Here is a 19,314-nt window from a genome sequence, read left to right as displayed (position 1 = left end):
ATGTAATTAACACTGTTTTATACCCATATCCCCCATAAATGGCACCTCTGGAGCCCTGTTGCTGAGGCTTTATCATCTGTCCTTGGGAAAGATGGTCACTGCCCAACAGATGCTCTGTGCAGTCACCTGGTGGGTGACAAGCTTCCTTGAAATCTACTGAAAGGAGGTTATTTGAAAAGTAAATCTTCCACAGAGCACTCATCCTTGATCTCAAAGGGAGCACCTAGCAATGCCGTGTGCAGCACCTAATCTGTAGGAGGAGTTGAAGTTCAAATCAAGAGAAGTGCATGAAACTCGTCATAAGGTTTTTATTTTGGGAGCTATCAGTAACTACTGAACCTGTCATTCAAGGCCCTATAGGAGAAAAACTAGATCAAACAGAATTTTTTTAAAGTGCAGTAGAGTCAGAAGCGGGTGTGGGTGCAGGTACGAACTAAGACAGTGACTTTTATTTTTAGGTGACAAGCCTCTTTCTGCTTTATCTCCAGCATCCGGCACGGGTGAGGATGATGTTGGTGGTCCCTCAGTGTACAACCCAGACGACTACTCTACACTGGGAAGGCTTGACAGCCATCGGTCTGCTGGGCAGCACTGGGAAACCAGGGACTCCAGTTGTCAGACAGAGGAAGTGAGAGTCGTCCCACCTTCGATGAGAAGGATCAGGGCGCAGAGGGGGCAGGGCATTGCTGCCCAGATGGGCCACTTCTCCGGCTCCTCCGGGAACATGTCTGTGCTGAGCGATTCCGCCGGCATCGTGGTCCCTTCTCGCCTCAGCCACGAGGCTGGTTTCCACAGCCTCCCACGCTCCGCAGCAAGGGCCAGCGTGCAGTCCAGCGGGCCGAGGCTGGGCGCCCTGGGCTCTGCAGGAGGCCTGGACGGCACTTTCCCCTACGAAAGGGACGACCCACAGGTGGAGGGAGACTCAGGACATTTAGGAGGGGCCTCAAGGACTGGGACTCTTGTGAGGCCCAAATCCCAGGAGCTGAGGCCCTTTGAGAGTAGAAACCTGACAAGCCCAGCGTGTGTGGTTTCTCCCCACGCGACCTACTCGACGAGCATCATCCCCAACGCCGCACTCTCCTCCTCCTCGGAGGTGATTGCCATTCACACTGCTCCGAGTTCAGGGCCACCGGACGGCAGAATTACCAGCTCCTCTTCCCACACAAGGATAAAATCCAGGGACCACCTCCTCTCCAGGTGTGCTGGGAAAGATGACCGTCTGTCTCCCAGTGGCAGCTGGAATGAGGGTCACTGCACTCTCTCACAGGCCTTAGATGCCCATTCCTCCAGTGCGACCACACTGTTGACCCTCTGTGACTCTGCGGTCTCTCTAAATGCCCCTGCAAATCTGGAGAACGGGTCCCCCGGCGTGGCCTACAACCGACGGAACAAGCTGAGCTTCCCGGCGCCTGACGACGCCGACGGCAGGAGTGAGTCCAGTGACTGCGGGGGCCGCGGGCGCGGCAGTGCGGGGCCCTGGGAATACGGCGCCCCCGGGGACGGGCGGGCATCCTCGCCGCAGCAGCGGGCCGCCACTCCGGGTTACTCCAGTCCCATTAGCAACGTGAGCAGCTGCAGCTGGGACCAGACGTCTAACAAAGATGATGCCGGGTCCCTGTATTCGGGGGACCACGATGGCTACTACGCATCTGCGCACCCCGACTCTGGATGCGAACCTGGGGATCTCCGCCACAGCAGCAATGGCTTCGGGAACCCCAGGCACAGTGTGGTCAATGTTTTTGAAGGGAGAGCTCCCAAGAGCCAAGGGGACCGGCCACATTACCATGACAGATCCCTCTCGCGAAGCATCTCCTTGAGGAAAGCGAAGAAGCCTCCGCTGCCGCCGTCGCGGACCGACTCCCTGCGCAGGACGCCCCGCAAGGGTGCCCCGGCCCCGGGGCCGGCGCTCAATCGGGGCCCACGGGCCTCGCCGCCGCGGGTGCTGCGGCTGGACCTCGGCGGCGGGGGCGGCGGCTCATCCTCCCAGAGCCCCTGCAGCGACGCGGAGGAGCCCTGGCCGCCGCGCTCCCGCAGCCCCAGCACCGGCAGCGCGGCCAGCAGCGGGGCCTCGGCCACCACGCCCACCGCCTCCTCACTGGGCGGGGCCGCGCACAGCGACACGAGCAGCATCAGGTCGGAGGGCGCCGAGTCCTGGCCCTACTGCGCCCACGGCCCAGGCGCGCACGGGGACCTGGGGGGCGCGCAGGGGCGGCCTGGGCGCGGGGGGTGCGGGGCAGCGGGTGCCGGGGGCTCCGTCGCGGCGGTGGGGAGCCCAGCGCGCAGGGTCACCTCGCCGTCCAGTGGGTACTCTAGCCAGTCCAACACGCCCCCTGCGCTCACCCCCGTGCCGGCGCTCTTCAAGGCCGCGTTGCCGGCAGACGGCAGGGCCAGGGCGAAACCCAGGGTCCCCGAGAGGAAGTCCTCCCTGGTTTCCTCGGGGTCGCTGTCTGCGTCCTCCACGTCCCTCTCCTCCAGCACCTCGGCGGATGGGGGTGGGGCCGCGAGGACACCGGGCTCCACGCCCCCCTTCCCTCCTCCGCCCTTCCCTCCTCTGCCCACCTCGACGGAGGCCCCTGAGGGCGCTCCTCGGCCTCAGTCTCCCCCGTTCCCCCCTCCGCCACCACACGTGCTCCTCACTTGTCCCCCCACGCCCCCTGACCCCCTTCTTCTGGAATCCTCTGTCCCCGCAGCGCCCCCGCCTGCCCCACCCCTCGACCCCAAGCTGCTGGAGGACGCCCGGTCTCCTTTCAGAGACTCTGGCCGGGCAGAGCCTCCTCGGGAGGCCTGCCGGCGGCTTCCCGATCCAGAGGAGGGCAGGCTGCCCCCGCTGATAACCCGGGAGGCTCTGCGGACGGTGCAGCTGCGGCCGGTGAGGCCGAGCCCAGGGCCCGAGGTGGCCCCGTCGTGCGGGCAGGGGCTCCGGAGAGAACTCACGCCGGCTGCTCCCCAGGACCGCGGGAAGCCATCTGCTTCCCCGAAATCCCGAAATAGCACGAGAGAGATGCAGCGCGACAGCCCGCCCGCCTGCGCCCCTGGCGCTCGTCCCACTCCCGCCGGGAGCCCGGGCGGGGGGCGCGGGGATGCGGGGGACCCCGGGGCTGGGCCCGGCACCTCGCCCAGCAGAAAGCCACCCCCCATTGCCAAGAAGCCCAAGCTGGTCCTCGTGGTGCCGCCCCCGCAGAGGCAGCTCCCGGCGCCCGGCCCGAGGGGAGAGGCGGGCGGCTGTGCGGCCGGGGCCGGTCTAGAGGGGACTCGCTCTCGCTGCTCAGAGTTGGAGGGGGGAGCCACGGGGTCCGTGTCCCCGCGCACCCTGGACACCGATGTTCCCGCGGTGCAGCCTGACGCCTGGCGGGCCACCGAGCAGGAGCAGCCGGAGGGGCAGGAGGAGTCGCGCGTGGAGGACGGAGCGCACGGAGCGGGGAGCGGCCCGGCCCCGCAGGACTCGCGTCGTGAGTGCCCTTCCCTGTCCGCTCCAGCAGGGGGGACCCGTGTCCCTGAGGGCCAGCAGTGTGTGGGCTTCCTGTGCGTCTCGCACTTAGGGTACCGACTGCATTTTATGAGATTTTTCAATACCCCAGCTCTGAGGGTAGCTTCCAGAGAGGCCGACAGTCGAGGGGTGTGGTGGTCTGCAGCAGGCGGGGTCTTAAACAGCGCCGAGCCGTCCCCCCGGAGAGCTGCAGAGAAATGGCACAGCAGAGAGAAGGGGGCGCTGGAGTCTAGACCCTAACAGCAGAGTGGGCGTTGGCTCTTGTGTTCGTGTTGGCCCCCATCCTTGTAGCATACCCGGCTCCAGACCCTGCTGCCTCCCCCGTGGCTCGCAGACTGTCGGGATGGCGGAGGGTGTGTTGGGGGGGCTTGGCTGAAGACGGCTCAAGTCACTGTCGTCTTGTCTTTCTGGTCTGCTTGTCTGCAGCTGGGGCGCCGCAGCCCGACGCGGCCGGTCCTTCCTCGGAGGCCTGCGACCTCCTCCAGGAAGAGGAGGGCGATGAGGCCATGACCCCCAGCAGACCCCGGACCACCGAGGACCTCTTCGCCGCTATTCACAGGTGTCCGGAACCCCTTTCTCTGTTATTCTGCTCTGTGTGTCCTCCTTTCCAGATGGCTCCTCGATGTGTTTTTCTTTCTTGAGGTTTCTTCTGTCACCCAATTGGGATTCCTTAACTTGATGATGAATGTTTTGTATGTGTTTCTGTACTTTCGCTTCCTCTGCAGTATCTGTTTTACTTTGCCCCACCGGTTTTATGAGGGGGGCAGGGACACAGACGCTCTGCGATGCTTCTGGCCGGCACTGCACTTGCTGGCAAGAAATGCAGCGTGTCGGTCATATGATGAGGTGTTTATCAGAGTGGGGCTGGAGCGGGGGCGGCCCGTCCACGAGGAGGAACGCTGTGTTCCGTGGACATAAGATGCACAGACTGGTTCTACGGGACTTCTTTCCTTCAGGTGTTTTATTATTTTTATTTTACAGAAAAACTAGGATTTTAGAGTGCAATTTCTCTGGCTACTTAAATGTTTCTATGAAAGAGTACATCTTTTTTAAGCAGGTGCAGAAGGAGCGCAATTTGCTTCTTAGTGTATGCTGCTAGTGCCACCTACTGGCATCAGAAATTATTGGGCTTAAAAAAGTATAGAGTAAATTTTTCAAAATAGCTGCCTGAACTGTTATACTTTTCTATGTGGTCACCTTGAAAAGTGAACATGACTTAGCGCTAGAGTTGTATTTATTGCTTCATTTTTCTGGTTGTGAACAGCCGAGCACTCCCACAACAGTGTCACTGTAGAAATTTTGAGATTGGGTGTGTGCAGGTACTTTAAATCGTAATGCTGTGGAAACCCTGGCTTCCTCCGGACTGGTCTGCACGGTGTTCTCAGACGACCCTGTGGATGCCCAGATGCTGCCAAGGCCTGGCATTGCCCTGAGTCAAGGTCCCTTTTTCTCCTCCTGAAACTAAACGTCCTATAAAGTCATTTGATTCTCTGTGTGGATAACCTTGTGTCAGGACTGTTTTCCCAATTCTTGGAATCTAACTGAAAAGACCGTTGCACAAGATGGGGGCATAGTGCTTCCCCACCCAAAATTCCTCCTGCGACACAGACACCTAACTCAGAGGGAAACCAGCTGTGAAGTCAGGTGTTTGTAGCTCTAGTGTGGCTCCAATATCCCAAAAGACCCTGAAGACTGCTCCTTTAACGTTGACTAGTTTCTTTGACCTCATTAGAATAAAAATGTAGCTTGTTATCAAATTACTTCTCAAAACAGGGAAATGAAAATGCTGCATCTTTTTTTTTTAAAGATCGGCACCTGAGCTAACATCTGTTGCCAATCTTTTTTGTTTTCTCCCCAGAGCCCCCAGGACCTAGTTGTATATTCTAGTTGCAGGTCCTTCTGGCTCTGCTATGTGGGACGCCACCTCAGCATGGCCTGATGAGCAGTGCTAGGTCTACACCCAGGATCCGAACCAGTGAAACCCTGGGCCGCTGAAGTGGAGTGCACGGACTTAACCCGTTGCCCATGGGGCCAGCCCCACTGCATCCTCTGAAACCAACTTTACTGGCATTTCTAGAAGTTTACTTAGATGTTTGTAACTCTAACCATGCTGGACACACAATCAGCACTCAATTATATAATATTTTCTGAATTAAGTGAAACCAGTTGGAATTTAACTGTTAGGAAATTCTTCCAAGACTGGACATGTTTCATTCGGTGTGGAGTGCATGGGGCTGCTAACCACACACCACACAGCGTGTGTGTTTATAACTAGTCCACGGAGAAGCTGTGTCACCTGGCTGCTGTTGATAAACACCTGGGCTCAGTGAGAAACCAGCTGTCGTGGGGCCAAATTACTACCTGCTTTTCTTAAAAATATGCCGAAAGTCTCCTCTGTATTTTATTTTGGGGACCTCAAGGCACTGAAAACTGCGGTTTCTCCTGTCGGAGAGTTGTATCTACTGCAGATGTGGGTCGGCCAGCATGTAGTTCTGTGCACATGGCAGAGGCAGGGCTGGGTGGGGTGCAATTGCACAGGGAGAGCAAGACATGTGCCAGTCTCCTTTTTCACACTGATGATATGTCAGCAGACCTAGGAAAAATCCATCTGAAGTCTGATTTTTAGGATTTTATTTTATCTTATATCCTTCAGCATCTAAGCTAATAATTTAAAATAAAGACCATCTAAATTGAAACACAGCTTCCAAATTTTACAATGCAAATTAATTCACTTCAGATTTAAAGCCAGATGGAAAATGTGGAACACCAGTTGAGGTGTGAAGTTTTTATATTTATTGAAGTAGTTTTCAAGCCAGTGTTAACTGTTTAAGCACTTTCTATAGCCATCTTTTTTAGAAATACACACACAGTGTATATATGTGTTTACATGTATATACATCCATGTATGTAGAGAATTTGTATGTTTAGACTTAATTCCCATTTTAGGGGGCAGCTGCTCTTGAGAAAAACAATACTTTTATAAATTCTCATCTCCTCTCAATTCTTAATCTACATCCAAAGGCATCACTTTGATCAGGTGCACTGTGGCTTTCAGCACACGTCGCTACTTACAAACCAAATGATTGGGACTGGCCCAGTGGCACAATGGTTAAGTTCTCACACTCTGTTTCGGCAGCCTGGGGTTCTTTAATTCAGATCCCGGGTGCAGACCTACACACCACTCCTCAAGCCATGCTGTGGTAGGCATCCCACATATAGAGTAGAGGAAGATTGGCACAGATGTTAGCTCAGGGCCAGTCTTCCTCAAAAAACAAACAAACAGTTACACCACAGACCAAGCCCTGCAAGCGTGAGGTGAGCGGGCTGCTCTGGGGAGTGGCCAGTGGGAGCTGTGAGGTCCGTGCTGTCAGTGGGAAGATGCTCCACCATGTCCTGGTTCTTGTGTTCAGTGTGTGACCTCACTCTGTGCACCTCACTTACCTTCTCTGGTCAGACTAAACCATCCAGAGTCTTTTCCAGCTCCACAGCTCGGAGGCATCAGTGACTTACTCAGAGCACTGCTCTCCTGACAGCCGAGCAGGGCCATGGACCCAGCTCTGCAGGCCACAGGGGCTGGCGCTGCCCTGGGACCCCACGTTGGGTCCTTACCATCCGCTTTCTTCCTCTGGTGACTTGTTTTTGGCCGGCAGCTAGAGAGACCCCTGGGGGCACCAAGCGCCCGCCGTGGGCCGTGCTCCTGCTGCACAGGTCTCATAAGAGCAGTGCTGAAGCCTGACCTGCGGCGGGAAGGGAAACTTGTTTCCCTAAGCAACACGGGAAGGTGTGTGCACACCTGCTCTGCGCCTGACACGTGAGGCTGTTCCTGCGTCATCTTTGTTGATAGACTGAGCCATCAACAGCTATTCCCTCTCCTGGTAGGAACAGGGTCAGAAACTTTGACTTGCCCAAGGCCATGTGGCTCCAGAGGTCTTCTCTCCTTGAATCCTCACGGACCTGTGAGCTTGGCATCATCCTCCCCGTCTTACACATCTGAGAACTAGGGTGCAGCATAGATGAGTGATTTGTCCAAGGTCACACAAGGTCACTGCAGTTGATACTGCTCAGATCCAGCCCCTACCCTGTGTGTACAGATGGCCCCTCATACCTGCCCCTGTGGTGAGAGAGAGAGAGACCCGAGAGAGAGACCCGAGTCTTTGTTTTATTCAATGTTGCGTGTCCTTCCAGCAGGTCCCCCTGCACTTAGCCGAGTTGTTGTGAAGAGACCAGCGAAGGGCCACGTGGCTCATCTGCTTGTCGTCTCTGACTCACCCACTGAGCAGAGAGGTCCTTAGGGACCGAGGAGGAGAAGCTGCCCTTCCCTGAAGGCCCCTCCTCCTCACCCTCTGTCCCCACTACTCGCGTTCTCCCATCACTCCATGGGAAACAGGGTTTGGTGCGGAGGTTCACTCTATTTTCTGGAAACTTGGATTTCTGGGAGTGGACATAGGGTCCAGTGAGAGCCGAGGAAGGCCAGTTTATGTCAAACTCTAGAATGACGGAATGTGAATTCGAGGAGTTGTTCTAGAACCTCAGGGGGCCTGTCTCCGTGGAGTTGGCTTGTCTCAGCGCTGGCTCCAAACAAGGAAGGGAAACAGGCTGCCCAGCACTGTGAGGGTCACTCAGGATCAGTCCAGTAGGAGAGCTAAATGGAAATGGCACTTAACTAAAACCTTTGGAAATGGTCCCATCCAAAGTAAGATAATAGGGTGTCTGAGATTTGTTTCAAAATAATCCAGGGGGTGGAGGTGAACTGGGGGCCGTGAGTTGGTGTTCTCATAGCTGGGTCGTGTGTGAGCACACGATGAACTGTTCTTTTTGCACAGAGGTTTGGGAGGCTTCCTGGTAAAAATAAGAGGTAGTGACTTAAACGTGTCGTAGAAAAGCAGGATGGCTGTGGTGACAGTGACGTCTAGGGCCTTTGGGAATTCATCTTTATCTTAATGCTATTAAATCTCAGATCCAAGAGGAAAGTCCTTGGCCGTAAAGACTCGGATGACGACCACTCCCAGAACCACTCCCCATCCCCTCCAGTGACACCCACCGGTGCTGCCCCCAGCCTGGCCTCCCCGAAGCAGGTGGGGTCGATTCAGAGAAGCGTCCGCAAGAGCAGCACCAGCAGCGACAGCTTCAAGGCTCTGCTGCTGAAGAAGGGGAGCCGGTCAGATGCCAGCGCCCGCATGTCGGCCGCAGAGATGCTCAGGAGCACAGACCCCAGGTTTCAGAGGTCAAGGTCGGAGCCTTCGCCAGATACCCCCCAGAGCCCATCAAGCTGCTCCCCAGGCAAGAGTAGGAGGGCCCAGGAGGAGTGGGCCAAGAACGAAGGCCTGATGCCTCGGAGTCTGTCCTTTTCCGGCCCCAGGTACGGCCGTAGCCGGACGCCGCCCTCTGCAGCCAGCAGCAGGTACAGCGTGCGGAACCGGATCCAGAGCAGCCCCATGACCGTCATCTCGGAAGGAGAAGGGGAAGCTATGGAGCCTGCAGATGACAGGGCTCCCTGGACCGTGGGCACTGCAAGGGGCTGTCCGCTGGACGGACTGGCAGGGGACGACATATTCGAGGGCAGCCTGCTCTGCGGCAGGGAGCCAGCCGCCTCCCTGCGGGCCCCGTCTCCCGGCCCTGCAGGTGGCACAGCCACTGCAGAGGGCGGGGGTCCTCTGAGGGAGGAGAGCTAGGGGCAAGGACGCAAGTCTCCGGAGATGTGGGGGACACGCACGCGTCCCTCCAGGAGGCCTGCAGGCCCCCACCGGTCCATGGGCCTACCCAGTGTCTGTGCCGTGGGCCCTGCGGTGGGAGGGAGGGAGAGAGGGTTGCTTAGGGCTCTTGGCATGTCCCATGTGGCTGAAAAGCAGGTAGAAGGTTAACTTCTAGAAGTGCTTCCTGGGGAAGATTTTGTCTTTGCTAAATGTGGAGTGTGTGTAGGGGTGTGTGTGCATTTTGAAAACTTTTTACATTAAAAAAAATACACACACAAACAGCATGTACAGAAATAGAAAGAAAGAGTTAAGCGGGGTAGAGGAATGGGGTCTTCTGGATTAGGTGGACATTGCTTTAAAGTGTCCTGTTTATGGAGGTTAGTGAGTTCCAGAAGGGAGGACCATTGCTTCTAGGTGGGGGGTGGTGGATGTGCTGGTTCTGGGTGCACAGACATGCACAGGTGTGCTTCCGGGGAGCCGTGTCGTGGTTCACCCAGAAAGTTGGGAAAGGGCTAAGTGACTCACTGGTTCAGGTACTTTTTTCTGGGGGAAAAAGGCTGTTTCTTTTTTGTACAAATGGCACACATGTGGAAGTGGCAGCGCTGTGACTCGGAGCCTGCTGCTGTGTAGCTCAGACACACAACTTTTAGCCTGATTTTTAGAAATGTGGGTAGTTTTTTAATGACTTTCCCCCTTGAGTAGCAGCTGAGACCGTCCTCGAGGGCCAGAGTGATGGCGTGCACAGGCAGAGAGGGGAGGGAGCAGAAGGGAGAGGAGTGAGTGAGACGCTGCTGGAGTGTGTTACCTGTTTATTAAATAAAGTTATTTTTCAGGATTAAATTTAAAAACTTGCACTACAGAACTGTGGGTGGGGCTTTTCCTTTTACAACTGTTTTGTACCAGAGTTTAAACTTCCATTTGGCAATTTCTTATCACTTGAAATGTCAACATTTGCTAACTTTTGGATATCCTTTTGGTTACACCAAAGAAAAAGTTATGGCTATTTTTCTTGGAACAGCCTACAGTTTCATGTCCTCATTTAGAAAGGTTTATCAAAATCTATTATATATTATCTTACTTTGAAGAAAATGCTGAATAACTCCTGTTAGTCAAATAAACTGATAAAAATTGTCAGGGCCTGGCTATTAATTAGCCCTAGGAAATGAGTTTTTAGAGTAAAAAGATTTTTTGCATCATTTGGTTTGTGCATTTTTGTATTTTTTATAAATAATTGAGTTGGCTACTTACCTTCTAATCATCTCCAGTTAGAATTTCAACACTTGTAGACATGGAAGAGAAGTGTCAAGTATTTATTTTTATGTCGTATTCTTGTGACTCCTTCCTCCATCCCTCTCAAACACCAGTACTTAGACCCCTTTATTTGTTGGTTAAATAAAACAGAGTCTTGTCTTCTTCATTAGAAGGACCTAAGATGACAATACTGAGATTCTTGGCCTAAAGAGAACACAGCTGCCAATTGTCATCTCTTTTGGTAGGAAAATATCATCTAAAAGTTGGACTGACGGGCCAAATCTTCATGAGATTTATCTCATAAAATTTTAGATGCCCATTTGAGACATGTCTTTGAGACAAAAACAGGAATTTAGGCTCCTTCCCTTCTCTGAAGAAGACAAAACACTTCTTTTCATACAACCCGATCAAGACTGACATCTGGGCAAAAAGCCTTTTTACCATTTGGAGCGATTGTCTGCACAAGGGCACAAGGACCTTTTCTACTAAACTTGAGGAAATTGGTGTTGGCTGTTGAAGGTGAAGTCTTCTCATAGCTACCTAGGAAAGATTAGAATGTACGTGGATATCAGAAAACTTTAACTTAATATATAAATCATGTATGTTGAAGGTAAGATAAGCAACATCAAAACTGATTATAAAAATCCCCATTTTTAAAGGGACAAATATATTAGGTTTTTAAATTTGCTTTGAATAAAATGATTGTAAACATTTGACCCTTGTTTCTTTTTGTTTGTACCTGCGTTTTTGATTGCTGAGATTGGTCTTCTTGCACAGACCTGGAGCACTCGCTGGGCACAGACAAAGCAGTGAGACCAGAGGGGCTGGCAGGAGGCAGGGGCTCAGCAGAGAGGGGCCAGCACGTCACAGACACTGCGTGGTGCTGTCTGGAAGGGTGGATGGAAAGCATCTCTAAATGACGTCCTGGGGACCTTTGAATAAAAGACAAAAAACACGTTGACTGAGTTCAGAGGGTGTGACGTGTGGAAAGACGGGAGAACGTTTCATAGACTTGGATGAAATACAGGGAGACGAGAATCTAGACTCACCCTGAAACAGGAGGGCACCTGGAGCTTAGCTGCTTCCTGTGGGGGCTCACTCCTGGTCATGACCTTGTTGTATCTGAAAACTCAGGGTAGACTTGATCGCCCTCCTTACGCCCTGAGACATTGAGTGTCGGGCAGCCCTAGACAGAAGCCCCAGGGCTGTTTCCACCCAGTTCTTCTAAGAGTTGGGAGAAGGACCAAGGCCATTTCCACTGCTGGCTGGAAGCAGCCTCCACTTTGGTCTGACCTTTGCCTTCCTGTTTCTGGAGAATGTTGATTGAAGTCGCTGCTCCTCAGGTTGGGGGAGCATATTGTTTGGGGCATCACAAGGACAAGGAAAGAAAAGGTGTTTCTGTATCTGGGGCTCACTCTACCTGCCAGCACCTCGCAGCCCTGGTGGGCGTCCTGGGGGACAGGGGAGGTCGGGCTGGCTTTGTGGTTCTGCCTTGCTGTGTCTTCAGCACATTAACTGAACATGAGCAATTGTTTCCATTGCTGAGACCCATCATGAAATGAGCACAACAGGACCATTTGCTTTGGCAGATATTAGGATCTTTGGGGGAAGGAGGGTCTTTTGAACAACACAGGGACCTGATTCTTGAGGTCCGGGTGACTTTTGAGGTCTGTTTTCCTGTAATAAGCTAGTCAGTTACTGTAATGTCGTTTCTTCAGTGAGTTACCCTGAAGTGTCTTCCACAGGGGCCAGCCTTTATCCGCAGAACGAGGACTGGAGCAATCTGATCATCTGTTCAGTGAAAAGCACTTTATTAAATGCTTCTCATGGGCAAGGTAAGGATGAGGGCGCTCTGGGATAGAAAAACATGGCTGAGTTATCATTCAGGGGCTTCAAACTAGTGAAAAGACACACACACAATGGACTCCCGTAAAACACACAAAGAGGAGGAACACCTGACAAGCGTTCCCTTTGCCAACAGAACCTGAAACAAGTTCAGGCGGGTGGTGCACGCAGCCCAGACGCCAGACCTCACAGCCCGGGGTCAGGAGTCACTGGCACAGTTTGGCCCCTGAGACATGTGCAGGGGCCTGAGAGTTTACAGGAAAGCAGCTTTCCTCGTGTCGACGCCACCCCTCCTCTGTGGCTTCCTCCCTCCTTTTCTCCCTGGAAAGGACAGGAGGCTGGTGGAGGAACAGAAAGTGCTCTTGCAACTTCGGCACCAGTAAGGATGGAAGCCGCAAGTCACAGAAGGCAGAGGAGGAAGGAGCCCAGAGCCACCGTGCCAGCCTTGGGCTGTCTGCCACCAGCCCCAGCTGGGGGGGGGGGGGTGTCAATTTTCATTCCCTGTGCAGCTGGGTGACACGTTCTCCGAGGGAGACGTCCCTGCCTCTGACGGGGTTGAAGGGGAGGGATTGACCTTGGTGACCTGAGCTGACTTCACTGCCAGGAGCCTTTCACCAGGCAGGGGCATCTGGGAGAAGAGACCTTCCAGATGCAAAGAGCGTGTGCAAAGGCACAGAGGCAAAGTGGAGGAGGGCATGTGGCTGAGGAGGAAGCCTCTGGGAAGCCTGGGGCACAGCCTGGAGGTGGTCTGGGGCGAGAATGTCGATGGACTGGGCTCTGTTTTGTCGTCCTGGGATGGGGGAGGTTTTAGAGAAGGGGAGTGACATGGCCTGCTTGGTTTGCAGCCCTTTTCTCCCATGGTGACTGCATCTAATCCCAGAGCATTGAATAAATGTGATACACACTGCACCCCGGGCCCCTCCCATCCCCACTTCCTCCGCAAGCTCTGGATCAGTCGGGCAGCTGCTACTCAGAATTGCATCTAGAGGTGTTTTAAACGTAACATGAAACCACACCTGTCCCTGCCTTCACCTGACCAGTAACAGCATTAGCATTCACACGAGGGCTCTGGCCCCTGGTCTAGGCTTGGCCTGTGGCCTCCTTTCTCTTCACCCCACATCCAAACCGTAACCAAGTCATGTAAACCATGTTGCCAAACAGACCACAAGTTCAGGTCCTCCTCACAGTTCAAACCGGCTCTCAGGCCAAACCTTTACCTCCTGACCAGACCAGACTGTTCAAGAGCCTCCCAAGAGGTCTCCCTGCCTTGGCTGTGCCTCCTCACCGGCTTGCGGTTCTTGCGACAAAGTGAGCTTTAAAGCAATTGAAGGCACTCCCCTGCTGGACCCCCTCCACAGACGGGACATTACAGCTGGGATAGGGTTCCAACTGCCAGCTGTGACAGGAGCGCCAGAGGCCTCAGTGCAGCAGGACCCCTCAGGAAGGAGACACTGAGGCAGGAGCCACAAAGGCCTCACTGGAGCGGGACGCCTTTGGAAGGAAAAGAGAGGAGGGCAGGGAGGCTGAAGGAGCTGTCACACTGATGGGCCAGCGGGTACGATGTGCTCTCCGGACAGGACCCTCGCTGCCAGGGTCCTATCTGGGCAGGAACAATGGGTTCTTGCCCACTCCCTTGCTTGGTCTTTGGCAAGGAGCCAACTGAGAAAAGTGTGCCCCCGCAGTTTCCCCAGCTCAGCGAGATCACTGGCCCCCAGCCCTTCCTGCCTTGAGAGTGGTGTCACTCAGCTGGAATGCCAGGTGGCCTCTGAGGAGGCTCTCAGCTCTCCTTGCTTCTTGCAGCTGAGCAGCAAGTCTCCTTGAAGCACACCTGAGGGAGGCATCCCCATGCCCGCCACGGTCCACCCCTGCCCCATGTTGATCTTCTTTTCCATAAATGTGTGGAGAGCAGCTCCTCCAAGGTTCCAGAAACTTCCCTTCCTGAGGAGAAATTTAAAAAGAAGAGTTCGATGGGAGCGACGACAGCACATCCTGCAGTGGGTCTCCAGGCCACCACTGGTACTCATGCCCCTCTTTTCTGAATTCCTTTTCCCTCAGCGGTCACCTCTGCGGATCTCGGCGGCTTTCCTGAGACTGTGACCGAGCTCTCGTTCCTGGGGATTCTGAGATCCTGGGCTGCTGCGCTGTTCATTCAGTTATAATTAGGCCAGGAGTATGGGAGGTGCCCCACGCAGGTCCCCTGAGTCCCACACATCCTGTGACAACAGGCTCACCACCTTCTGCAGTTCAGGATCAATTACCCCAGACAAGACGTGACTTTTCTTGGCGGCTGGTCCCTGGACACAAGGAGACAAGAGCCCAGGTGGCAGCAGGGGTTGAAGCTCAATGGCACCCTTGCTGTGTTGATACTGTTGCTATCACAGTTGATACTGTGTTGCTGTGTTGCCCAGGGAGGGTATACACCTTAGAGCAAGGACCTCGGGCTCTGTACAGCCCAGAGTTGCAGGGTGGGAAGTCCTATGTCACTCAGTGGCTCATTGGGAGCCATGGTAAGTGGGGCCACTCCTCCTTCCACCCCTGGTTCTCGGCTCCAGGCGTCCTTCCTGTTGTGGACACAGAACCAGACAGGTCTCTGATTTAGTAAGTCTACCATGTCCAGGAGATGGTACCCCATCTTGGCAGGGTGTTCCCTCCAGCATTAAGGCAGGTCATCCCAGTGTTCTATCAGCCAGCAGCTTCCAGGTGGTGCAGTATGAGAGAGGACCAGCAGGTCCCGTGGCCAGGGGCTAACTCTCCCTGTTGGACGTCATGATGTGTAGATCACACATTCAGTAAATTCATGTGAGCGGATCAGAGATTTTTTAAGTCCTTAGACTGTGGTGCTGGTCAAGGCCCTGTAAGCAGGAAAGAAAACTGCTACCTCAAATAGATGTCTGCCCTTGTGCAAATAAACTGCTGGCCCTTTTCAGAAAGAATGGGCAAATATAGCCAATAAGGCATCCCATGACCAGCCAGTCTTCTCACAGCCTCACCAGGGTTTCAGCATTGGCATCTGGCTGGCAGGTTGGACATTCAGAGTTAGCAGTGTCCAGTCAGCCTTGGGATGTGGGCATCCGTGGTGTTGGAGTCTGTGCAGAGCCTCTACCTTTGCCACCATGGCCACTCCATCTGTGTGCACATTCACCAGCCCTGGGTGAATGACAGCTGACATTCTGACACCGATGGGCCGAGTCACTTCGTCTGGTTGTTTAGTGCCCCCACTGCTGGGCACTAACACGTGATACAAAGTTTTCAGGTTTTGTGTCCACTCCCATATGTCCATCCACAAGCTCTACCCCAGACCTCCTGGTCTCAATCATCCATCCTCCTTTTCAAACTCCTGGTCAGTTGCCCAGGCCATTTGCTACGCTGTGATTCCATATACATCTCACCTTTCCTCGCTCACAAAGTGAATGACCAGGTCCACCACCAAAACATCTGCCCCTTTTTTGCAGAAAGATTGCAGATCTTTCTCTTGAAGTGGCCTGTCAGTGTCACCCCTGAGTGAGGGTGTAATGCAACTGCTGTCCATTTTCAGGTTGCAACCACATAGTAAGCTGACTCATTGATAAACCAAGTTCAAGCCTTTCCCTCCTCCTTCAGCTGATCTTACATGTCTCCCAAACAGCCGGGGGCAGGGCAGGGGGTGCAGCCCTGGTGCCATGGGGTCAGGCTCCTTGCTCCTGCAGCCTGCTTAGTGCTCTGGCCTTCCAGTGATAGCTCCTGGAGGCATTTCCGTCTTACGATGGACTGTGCTGGTCCCACCAGCTTTACGACGCGGTGGTTCTGACAGGACCCTGCTGAGACGGGTAGTTCTGTACACACGGTTCCACCTCCACCAGGACCCAGTAGAACCCCGCGAGCTGTTTTCAGAAGGACGTCATTTTCTCCGGCAGCACAGTCTTGCTTCATGGCCCAGGGGCCTGCTCTGGGATTCTCCCCTTGGGACTTGTCATAGATTCCACGTTGCATTCTCTTCACCACTGACACCTCCAGTAACACAGGATCTGCCTAATCGTGTGGTCCAAGCTGCCTGTTCCTTCACATATTTAACTTCTGGGTCTGTTTCTAGGGATTGCTTTCTTCTCCCTGATTATGGGTCGTGTTTTTATGTTTCTTTGCCTATTTTTCTCGTATTTTTTACTGGGTGTTGGGAACTGTGAATGATTTTGTTGTGTTCCTTTAAGTAGTTCTGGGCTTTGTTCTGGTGCACAGCCAAGTCTGCTGGAGTTGGCTTGATCCTTCAAGGCTTGCTGTCGAGCTTTGGGGGTGAGGTCCCCAGAATCCTTTGGTTTTAGGACAGCTGACCCTCACTGCTACTACAACAGCCCTTCGAGGACCCTCCCCGATGCCCCAGGTCCACTCTCACCAGGGGGAACAGAAGCCACCCCAGCCCCATCTGTGCTTGGGGCATTGTTTGTCCTACTCCCTTCCAGTTGCTCATTTCTTGGCTTGGGTGGTTTCTTCTCACACCTTCACAGGTCAGTGCTCAGCCAGGGCTCGAGGGCCCGCTGCAGACGGCGGAGCTCAGTGGGTGTCCTCCTCTTCTCCTTTACTCTGCCTGAAAGGTTCTACCCACCCTGCCCTCCCCCACGTTGACCTCTGTCTCCTCAACTCAGTGAGGCCACTGATCTCCATGTGGTCCCTCTTCCTGCTTTGCCACCTAGAAACTGCCTCTGAGCCGTAAGCTTGACCAATCAGTGGACTCACCTTGTTCCCTTTCTCTCAGAGGTCACAGTCACGTGCTGTGGACGCTCAATGTCCGGCTCCTGTCACCATCACAGCCTGCAGTCATTCCTCTCCACCAGTGTGCCATTCCATCTAACTGCAATGCTTAGACCGCCCCTAGTGCCAGGAGCTGCCTGTGCACCGCCTGCCCACCGGGGACGGGGGTCTCATAACCAGCCAGGCAGTGAGTCACCCAGTTCCAAAACGCTGGCTTAACATCCACAATCTTGGGCTGCCCCAATCCCAGTTGTGCCAGTGTGATGCTGAGATGGAGTTAGGATCACAAAAGATGTTTGGCAAAGTCACCCCCCTGGAAGGAAAGGGGAACAGGAGCTGTTGACAACGATGCAGACCTGATCCAGTCTCTGTCACGCACCACGGAGCTGTGGGGCACAGGCTATTAGAAGGGTCCTGAGTTGGGCAGCAAGGGTGTGGTCCTTGTACCCCCACCTTGCTCAGTATGGCTGGGAGAACCCAGAAGAAGCATGCTCTCAGTATCCCTGCTATGCTCAGTCATAGGCTGGTATCCCCCCAAGAAGAGTGTGTCCTCATGTTGAGTCTGCAGCAGACCCTGAAGGAAGGATCAGCTGGAGACGTGGGCTGACCACATCCCCGCAGCAGGCAGCGGTCTTCTCCGAAGGTGGGTCTGAGCGGCGCAGCTCCACAAGCGTGTCCACCACCACTCCAGCCCCAGAAGGAAATGACGGTGCTTGGGCCACAGTAGCAAACAAGCACCAGAAACCATCAGTGACAATGTGGCAGTGGTACCCTCACCTCTAAACCAGGCTCCAGATCACAGTAATCGGCAGCAGCCTCATCCTGGGAACCTCCACAACTAATGCTCAGTCGACCCCAAGCGCTCTGGAAAGTCCGCTAACCCTCGAACGTTGCGCGTCCTGAAGCTCTGTCCGCGGTCAGCGGTTTCCGTGTCCAGGAGACGGCCCTGAAGGCACAGCTCTCTCTTGCTCAGCAAGTGGGATGTGCAAGCTTTTGTTCTGGATACTGAAGGCACCCTTTCCTTCAACGTCGTCACTCTGCCCGGGGTGCCCCCACCCCATCTGACTGGATCCATCTCATCGTTCAAGTTGCCAATGTCTCTTCCTCTGAAGGGCCTTGCCTGAGCCCCCTGTGGCATCCACTGCACCCCAACAAGCCACACTCTGTCCCCTGCCCCATTTCCCTGGTCTGCGAACTCTCTCACCCTCTGCAACGTAACCTCCATGAGGACAGGGACGGTCTTCCTGACACCACTGTATTCTCAGCAGGAAGACGGACTGGACAGAAGAGCGAGAGACACCATCGGATTAGGTACGGTGAGTCACTGATGAGGATGTCTGCTCACCACCGTGTCCCAGGACCTGGACCTGAGGGCAGTGCCTGGAACACAGTGGGGACCCCATGATGCCTTATTCAAGAATGGATGAGGGGCCTGCCTGGTGGCGCAGCAGTTAAGTTTGCATGTTCCACTTCAGTGGCCTGGGGTTCGCCAGTTCCGATCCCAGGTGCGGACATGGCATCACTTGGCAACCCATGCTGTAGTAGGCGTCCCACATATAAAGTAGAGGAAGATGGGCACAGATGTTAGCTCACGGCCAGTCTTCCTCAGCAAATAGAGGGGGATTGGCGACAGATGTTAGCTCAAGGCTAATCTTCCTCAAAAAAAAAAAAAAAAAGAATGGATGAAAATAAATGACATTTCAGTGAAATGTTTAGGTGAAAAAGAAAGATTGTAAAGGGTTAAGCGATGACCAGAAAGCTTTGAATGAATGAATGCACTGAGTTTAAATGAATTGTTTCCAGACTTTTTGAAATATGTACTCATGAAAAATTGACATACATACGGACAAACGTGGACAGCTCTGGGGGAGCATGGAGGCGGGTGGGGCCGCCAACTTATTCCCTGTCGTGAACCCGAGATACCTCCTCACCACCTAGAGCAGGGAGAGGTGGGAATTAGTATGGTCCTGTGGAAGGATCTGGGGGGCTCTGGCTTAGTTTTGGGGTGAGGGATCAGGCAGAATCTGGGCCTGTAGGTGAGCAGTGGCTGGAGGTCCTGAAGACAAGGGAAGGGCTGGCGGACAGAGCGGGAATTAGCCCGACAGCAAAGGCGGAGGTTCCCCTGGAGGGATTTCCTGCAGGAAAGAGGAAAAGTCTCAACAGAAATGTGGACATGGGCTATTCTGCAGTCAGTGCCACATGATTAAAATCAGTGGTTCACTGCTGTGAGAAATATCTCTGCATTGATCAGTTTACGGCTGAAAATTTTTTTGTTATGATTTATGGAAGAGGAGGTAAAAATCGGATGGCCCGAAC

General features: G+C 54.0%; 1 protein-coding gene across 13 annotated transcripts in view; it reads left to right on the top strand.

The window, feature by feature from the left end:
- NHSL1 (NHS like 1) overlaps positions 1–11,147 on the top strand; it is a 290,732-nt gene extending 279,585 nt beyond the window's left edge. For all 13 annotated transcript variants that reach the window (XM_070559451.1, XM_070559450.1, XM_070559449.1 and 10 more), the window contains 3 exons: positions 489–3,449; positions 3,914–4,046; positions 8,445–11,147. In XM_070559451.1, the coding sequence (XP_070415552.1) occupies positions 489–3,449; positions 3,914–4,046; positions 8,445–9,159 (3,809 nt within the window). In that variant the 3' untranslated portion in view covers positions 9,160–11,147. The remainder of the gene's footprint in view (positions 1–488; positions 3,450–3,913; positions 4,047–8,444) is intronic.
- The last annotated feature ends 8,167 nt before the right edge of the window (positions 11,148–19,314 follow it).

This window comes from Equus przewalskii, chromosome 9, assembly GCF_037783145.1.
Source record: "Equus przewalskii isolate Varuska chromosome 9, EquPr2, whole genome shotgun sequence".
Lineage (NCBI taxonomy): Eukaryota > Metazoa > Chordata > Mammalia > Perissodactyla > Equidae > Equus > Equus przewalskii.
The sequence above is the reverse complement of the archived record's forward strand: the minus strand, read 5'-3'. Positions and strand labels throughout refer to the sequence as shown.